Source organism: Cryptomeria japonica, chromosome 6 (genome assembly GCF_030272615.1).
Source record: "Cryptomeria japonica chromosome 6, Sugi_1.0, whole genome shotgun sequence".
NCBI classification, from domain to species: Eukaryota; Viridiplantae; Streptophyta; class Pinopsida; order Cupressales; family Cupressaceae; genus Cryptomeria; species Cryptomeria japonica.
In genome coordinates, this window is record NC_081410.1 from 577,552,564 (window position 1) to 577,561,138 (window position 8,575).

The 8,575-nt window shown below is 31.6% G+C and overlaps 1 protein-coding gene across 1 annotated transcript; it reads right to left on the reverse strand.

Moving 5' to 3' along the window:
* Positions 1-3,984: 3,984 nt before the first annotated feature.
* Positions 3,985-7,097, reverse strand: LOC131062923 (acid phosphatase 1). Its single transcript, XM_057996667.2, has 3 exons — positions 6,484-7,097; positions 4,692-4,901; positions 3,985-4,376 (listed from the first exon to the last, which is right to left on the reverse strand). The coding sequence occupies exons 1-3, from the start codon at positions 6,885-6,887 to the stop codon at positions 4,199-4,201; spliced, it is 792 nt and encodes a 263-aa protein (XP_057852650.1). The 5' UTR covers positions 6,888-7,097; the 3' UTR covers positions 3,985-4,198.
* Between the last annotated feature and the right edge of the window lie 1,478 nt (positions 7,098-8,575).

The window sequence follows — 8,575 nt, forward strand, 5'->3', positions numbered from 1 at the left end:
TAAGGGATGTGACCTAGGCTCTTAAGCCCCTCTTATCACACTAATACAAATAATGATACATATCACTGAAGTCTCTAGCCGCCACAAGTCCAACCCTCATCTACAAATCGAGAGATGAGAACATAGTCCGGACTCGTTTCTATCCAACTACAAAGCTTATGCTTCTCAAAATTCTTTCTAACTCGAAGAATACCCAACCCTACATGAGATGCCAAGCAATATGGATTTGACAGACATGATGAAATCTAGTGTAACATGATATATCTACACACATTTCACATAAAGAGCGTGTTATGTCCTACTATCATAATATGGAAGAGAAAATAAATAAGAAATAACATCCATCTATTTCAATGGTGCACATAGCTCTGGCCAAAGACACTTAAAAGAAGATCTACCCTCTTTTGTTAATCCATATTCAACACCCGTCCCAGAAGATAAAGCCATAATAACACAAAAGAAGAAATTTAAATTCCTTAATTCTAATATAAATTAAACCATAACATGCATTATTTAAAACTTCAAAACAATAATGGTTATCTAAACATCTACTTGATATTTGTACAAATCAACTTCACTATGCACTATATATGCTTAATCAATGATTCATGTAAATATACATAATTTGCATATAATATAATTATTTCATGTTTCTAACTAATATATTTGATGTCATTGCAACTAAGAACTATAGAGAATTTAGTCACCCAACTAATGATACAGATATTTATATTTTTTTTAATGTGTATATGTATATATACATATACACATATATATGCGTATATAAGAATATGCTAAAAATCTATAATTTTTTAATTACTAATAGAGATAAACAATTGTATGTATATATATGCCAATTTTGGTGCATGGAAAGGGCAAGGTTTCCAAGTCGACTTGCATGCAAGTCTGAAAGCACAACTCAATATATGCATTTGCACAGAGCATGATATTCAGAATGATGAAGCTTAGTTGCACACTGATAGAGAAAGGATATGATTAAAATATATTTCTACTATGATGGCTCATCCACAAATGGTCTGGCATGAATCAAAATATAATATAGTAAAATATACACTTTCAGATCATATCTCAAAGTTATTATAGTAATATTTTTATTTTTATTTGCATGATCAATTTTGAACTTAAACCAATTTGCATGTGCCAATTCTATAATAAACAAAACTTACATATGTATATCACTCTATGTTAAGAGCTGAATATATATTGATATATTTACATTTAATTTCAAATATTTATAATATATCAGTTTTTTTGGTTAAATTTTGTATTATGCACAATGTCTTATAATTGGTTAAGTTGTGAATTGTGCATTATGATTGGTTAGAATGATGATTGTGCATTATGTTGTATTATTGATTAATTTAAAAGAATTAATTTATGATTGGTTAAATTGATGAATGTATCTTTGATTCAGACAACCTCATCATCTTTCCTTCTCATTGATCAACGTCTTATCCTAGCCCATGCTAATCATCGTAATCATCTATTTTTACATTTTTTCTTCTATCCTTAGCAATTAAATATTTTCCAAAAAAATTAAAAATAAAATAGTTCAAAAATAAATAAAAAATAAAATAAAAAAGCCTCAAAATCCAAAACAATCAAATATTTTTCCCAAAAATTTAAAAATCAAATATTTTCTCAAAAATCTTAAAAATCAAAAAGTATAAAAAATACCAAAAACATAACAACACGAGGGTAGTCCTATGGATAGCAATTATCTCCAAGGGGCAAGCTCAAGACCCCAAACACATCATGGAGGCTCTTGTCATTTTGTATGCTATAGAGAGGATGTGCCCTTTGTTGGCAAATGATTATCTATTAATTTGATTCACAAGTGGTGGTGAATAGGTTGAATGAGCAATGATTGGACGAAGTTAATTGGCATTTACCTATGGCTATTTGATAGATTCTAAGGTTGAGTAGGTCTTTACAATCTATAACCTTTTTTCACATTCCTAGAGAGTGGAATAGAACTGAAGATTGTCTAGCCAAATGACCATTTGAATGTATGCAAGATTGGAATGTTGCCGCTAGGGGAGATTTGCCTTTGGATTTATCTCATATGTTTGAGCAATTAGTTGGGAAGGATAGAAATGCATAATCGATTATTCTTGTTGGCCTGTTGGCCTTTCTGGCTTCGTAACCCCCCCTTTTTTTTAAAAAAAAAAAGTCATGAGGATTTCCTATGTAATCCACTGCACACCATTTCACATCATATATAAATTTCATCTCACCCCATTCACCTAAATGCCCACTTTAATTTAGTCACCCAAAATGTTCCCCCTCACATTAACCCTTAAACAAAATTTTCATCCATGTCATCATTAAATCAATCGTTATCCCCTTTATCCATACTTCAATCAACACCTTCATCTGCCTATCAACAATTGCTACCAAATCAGCACTACACCCTACCTATCAACACTTTCCAAACCAACTATTAACAACCATTATCTCATCGACAATACAATCACCTATCAATATACTTCAAACCATTTATCAACAACCATCATCTTATCAATACCCATATCCTCCACAAATAAATACAAGATCAATTGTTTTTGTTGCATAAATGGACAAATGTACAAATCTTTAACAATCAAATTACAATATTAGAAATAGTTATAAATTTTGGGTAAAGTTTCTTGATTATAACTAGGCAACCATCATAGTACATTGTTGTTTTACAAAAGTAAGATTGTTATATTCATTCCTGGTTGTAAAGAGAAATAAAGAATCATTGTTTGCAATTTGCAAATATATATAGGAATGTTTGTAAATGACAATAATAAAGTAGGACTATTTAATTTTAATTTTAAGTTTATTGTGTAATATACCATAAATTTTTGTGTATAAAATTGATAAGTTTATTGTGTAAAATTGATATGATCTAACTGCTATTTCTGATGGTGCTAGTTTAGGAAATTTTTTGTGGTCTCTGTAGTTAGAAGATTTTGGGAATGGCATTGTTCTCCACTAATTGAAACTGATAGGCATTTCCATGCCTTAATAGCTACAAACTAATAAACTAATCAGCACTGTATATACTGTTACAAACTTATCTGAATCTCTGCTTTGTTCTTAGAATAGGTTTAATTTTTTCACAGGAGAATCCTGTTCAACAATCTTTAGTGTTTAGATGATGCGTGCAAGGTGTTTGACAAAATGCCAGAATTTTTTTTTTTATCTCATGAAATGCACACATGGGAGGATATGTACATAATAGAGTCTTAGAAGAGGCTCAAAAGCTCTTTGAAAGATTCTACAACGGGACACTATTTCTCGGAGCACCATGGTTCCTGGTTATGCACAGAATGGGTATGTTGATGAGGCAAGGGAGTTGTTTCAGAAAATGACGGAGAGATACGGTTTTATGGAAAGCAGTGATTGCTGGATATCAACAGATGGAAAATTGAAGAGTCTATGAAGCATTTTCAGACAAAGGCAGCTGACCGGTTTGAAACTAAACTGTATTGCTTTTACCAGTGGTCTTACTACCTCCTTATGTACCCACCATGGAAGCTCATTACAAAGACACGCCTACATTTCGAAAACATTAAAAAAAATTAAAGAAAAATTTCCCCTCCTCATTTTTTTATTGGTTGTAAGATTAATTTTTAATTATAAAATTAAAAAACCACGGGCAAAATTATGAGTCAACAATCAGAAAATATGGAAAGTAAACAGAAATATCAGTTTAATATTGACATAACAAAAGATCATTGCATAAAAAAAATTTCATTGGCTGGCCTGCTTTTCAAGTAATAATTAATGGCTAAACTGAAAACATTAGTCTCTGCCTGTATAGGCAGGAACTAAAAAAATTATTCAAAAGATTTTAAATTTTATTTCAGATACAATTATCTTATGAATAAATAAAAAAAAAAAAATTAATTAATCTAATTGTCTACAACATTATATACTTACTCATCATAGAAAACAACAAAACACTCTACAACATTTTGAACTTTGAATTACCCTGTGAAGAGGGACAAAATGGGCAAAGATTAATTGATTGCAGCTACCCAAGAACAATGATTATGAGGTGGTGTAAATCATACCCACCCACTGGAATCCAATATCTCAAATGTATGGATTATTAAGAAACTGCATTGACCAGGAACTATTTTAGATACAACCAAAGATCTAATGGCTATAATTCAAGTGAAATAACTTATGCAGTGTAATACATGGAATTGGGCAGTTTGAAGGTCCGAATTCCAGCTTCACTCCCAAGAATGTCACTCCACTGGTCACCAACATTGCCCAGTATATGATATCCTTCCTTAACCAGCTGCTTCCTCTTCTCAGATTTGAAGGCCAGAGTTGTCTTATAGTTGTCCTCTGCCTCTCTGTTATCAGAAAATTTGTTAGATTTGTTAGATTAAGGAAATATCAGTTTTCTATTATTTTTTTTTTTTGTTAATTTTGATTTTTTTTTCATCAAGATCACATTCTGTAATCTTCGAACTTTCTAACATTCAAATGATAGATCACAGAATATAATCTAGAAAATTGATAAAAAAAGAAACATAATCAAATTTAGAAACAAAAAAAAACATAGATCCAACCATGAAATCAGTTAAATACAGTGAGCTTTGTAATTAAACAAATGGGCTACAGTGATAGTTGAGCTTGAATGAATGAGCTACAGTGAAATCATATACCTCATAATTAACTCGGTCCACCCTGTGAAGCCAGACCTCACCAGATTCTCAGCAGTTGCACTCCTCAAGTGCTCACCTCTGCCTGTGATAATCAAGATTTTCACACCCTTCATCTTAAGCTTGTTATAAAGAGGCAGAACTGCTTCCATTGCAGGTGCTTTAACTTCCCCCATCCACTTCTCTATTGATGCTCTGTCAGTAACCTCTCCACTGTAAATAAGCAAACAATTCATACAAACATTAGCGTTCTCAAGCTCTTACAGTCTATAACAAATGGAAAATTGTATCTGAAAACTTTGATAAGGATTTTTTAAATCAACATGTCAAATCACAGTCGAAATTTCTAGATTGACATTTCAAATCACAGTCCAAATTTCTAAATTAACATTTCAAATCACAGTCCAAATTTCTAAATTAACATTTCAAATCATTCAAGTTTTTAAACTGGAAAAGAAAACAATAGGTATCAAAAAGTAAGAAATTTGATGAAATTAGAATGATTATTGATATCTACAAAGAAAATTTTCAACTGTATTTTTCTGATGATGTTTTAGATCAATTTCTTCTTCTCGATAATAGATTGTTCAGTGTGATAGAAAACATCCAAAGAAAAACATATATTATTGAATCCAAAAGAAATCTTATATACAACTTTATGAATTATGAAAAACTCATATCAATTAGGAGAGAGGATCCAACAGTTGAACACTTTCTAATAGTTGTTATAGCACTTGTTGATTTAATGTCTAATATTTTTGACAATATTGCACTAATAGTTGTCACTTTAAAGTTGTAGGTGTTCATGATGACTACCGACAATTTGAATGAAATGTGTTACTTAGATCTAGAAAGCGCACCAATAAAACATGACTTAGTGCACAAGTATCGGCCTCACTTTTTTTGGAGCCTCTTTGACCACTTTGGCAAAAAGCATGCTGATGTGGCATCATATTTGATGATGTGGCCCTGAAACCTTAGTTACAAGTAAGGGACTTGCCAAGTATGCTGTTGTAAAAAATTGACAGTGATTTGAAATTTTCATGTAGAATTTTGAGTATCCCAAAGTTAGGGTGCTCAACTACAGAATCCTCTTCTCTATTTACAAATAATCATAGAAGACAATAAAATTGAAAATAAAATCTAGCATAAATAAAATCAAAGATAAAATCAAGTATAAAAAAAATTGAATAAAATCAAAGATAAAATCAAGTATAATAAAATCAAAGATAATTAATATAAAATTCGACTCTGCCTTTACTGATCAAAAATAAATAAAAACATCATTTTATAAAAATTCATACCAACTATCAACAAATAATCACAAAAGATAATAAAATTGAAGATAGAATCTAGAATAATAAACTAAGAAAGAGCTGTTACTGTAACTCTAAATAAAAACAGCATTTTTGTAAAGGATTTGGGACATCCTTCAAAATCTGTTTTATCTTTAATTAAAAACCCTAAGCAAAAAATAGAAAAAAAATCAAAATATTCAAAATAAAAATAACTGGAAAAATCTGTAACATAAAAGCTTCAGGTGTATGAATAAGCATATAATTGTTCTTGTCGAACAAGCAGATGCTCTAGAAATGAAATGTAATGAAAGCGTTAATTCTATTCTGTTTCTCTTGTTTTGCTCTTCTTTTTCTGATGACAATTGATTTGGAAAGTTGAGTACGTTAACATCAATGCCTTCGATTTTTTATCTACTTTTACCCAAAACTATGATGTTGGAAGTAAGGAAGTGTAGAAAACAGGGTATGAATGTAATCAATTTTTAATCTCTTCTTACCCAAAACTATGATCTCGGAAGTAAGGAATTGTAGAGAGAAGGGTATCATCGACATCAAATATCCAGGCTTCCTTGCCATGCCCTGCAAGATCAATGACAGTGAGATACAAGAGGGCCTGTTCAACCACTCTTTCTTGATCAACCTTGTATTGTTTAGAAGTCATGTAGTTCTCTATGTAATACACACACTCCCCTGGAACCACTTCAAAATCTCTGATGTTATTAAGCTCCACATTCATCCTCCAGCTCTCACAGTAGTTCTTCAGACTGTATTTCAGTTTGACATTGGGTTTGATCTGCATCATGGGATTGATTATACTCCATTTGTCCCAACTGCTTCCCACAGGGACCAAGGCAAGCAGCACGAGTAAGTGGCCCACCAGTACCACAGAACTCCTCTCCATTTCTTCTGGTTCAAATAATTCTCTGAAACTGTAATTTATGATGAATTGTTCAAGTTGGTTGTGTGTTTATAGGCTTGTTGAGAGGGAGATTATTAAAATGTGGTAGACTTACACAGCCAGATTGGCGGGATATGGATGAAGCCAATCCCAGGAATAATTAGCCCTAAGTGCTCGCCATGCTTTCTGGATTAAATGGAGTATTCATGCTCCTAATTTTCTTGGCTTGTTTAATTTCTATTTATTAAGATGGTTTAATAGCGAGATTCTTGCAATAACCAAATCAACCAACAACTCTTTTGTAAGGAAAAAAATTTGTGAAAATCAAATGTTGGGAGGGCTCAACCACACAATAAAAGTGTTATCTTAGTAGCAAACTTATTTGGACATGGCTATTTTCTACATAAAACAGCAAATTGTATAATAGTAAAAATCCTCAAAACATTATAGATTTTCACAAGATTTTCACTCGCCCAATCCTCATAATTCACTTCTACGGTGTTGTTAAAACTCAAAAAATCAATTGAAAAATCATTATGTAATAAAAATTTGGGTTTTTGAACAGGGTGTCATTTTGTGTGGAGAGTAGCCATGGGCCCTTAGGACTTAATAGAGATGGTGAAGATCGTTAGTTGTAATGGTGAAAATTACTAGTTTTCATTTTTTATTGTTGTTTGGAGTTATTTTGAATTTGATTATTTCTTATATAATGGTAATGGTAGAATGACACATTTTTTTTTACGAGTTCCTATACAATTTGAATCTTACTTTGATTTCATTTGCATCCAATCCTAGTGAATGGTCTTGATCATCATTTTTCATTTTTCTATTTTGGGTTAGATTCATGATTTGTGAGATTGACCTAGATTGATCTTACAATTTGCAGAAATGATTGAGCTTTTACTTTTCAAATTTGAATTTAGTGTTAACCCAACCCTTCCAACTAGTAGTTGTGTGTCGAATCGAAGAACAAAATGTTGTATTTGCCAGCTTTAAAGTTGCAATTAAGGAGACTAATTTATTTTTACATACAAATAGGCATTGGAAATGCTCATTAGCATGATTAGAGAACTCATTACTAGAATATCCACTCGCATCAACATCTAGGACATCTTTTACCTATGTTTTCTCTCATTTTAAAAAATTAGGCAACTTAGTAATCTATGTTATTCCACAAGGTGTGGCTTTCATTTGTCTCTAATAATTAATCCATCCTTACATCTGTGTAGAGATTCTATCAATTATCTTGAATCAACCAAGAATGCAAGTAGACTTAAAGAAGAAAAAGAACACATACAAAACTTGAGAAATTTGAGCATGCCAAGAAGCTCTTTTTTGACACAATAGATGTTTGTTGGCACAAATGCTACATATGTCATGCTCCATGAATCCTAATGCACAATTAGGTGAGGATGCTTATCACGCTTCTAGTTAGGCACATGACATCAATAGAGATAACATGCACCAATTTGTACTCTTTAATGTTGGCATCTCAACAACATCCAATTTAATGAGCATAACTAATACACTATTAGTGTAGTTAAGTTTTACAAATTGAAAGGTTGCACCTTGGAGGATTCATTGTATGGAGTTAATGTTTTCATGTCATGAACATCACTTTTATTGTCTAAGATTTACTTAAAGTTCCCACATGCAATGTTCATTTAGGCATGCTTGGGTTGTTAAAGGAG

What these genes read in the sequence shown, in the direction of transcription:
- LOC131062923 (XM_057996667.2), bottom strand. Translation starts at nt 6,887, where the DNA reads ATGGAGAGGAGTTCTGTGGTACTGGTGGGCCACTTACTCGTGCTGCTT. An exon ending in TTCCGAGATCATAGTTTTGG is followed by an intron (nt 4,902 to 6,483) that starts GTAAGAAGAGAT and finishes GCTTATTTACAG; the next exon opens with TGGAGAGGTTACTGACAGAG. An exon ending in TGGACCGAGTTAATTATGAG is followed by an intron (nt 4,377 to 4,691) that starts GTATATGATTTC and finishes TTCTGATAACAG; the next exon opens with AGAGGCAGAGGACAACTATA.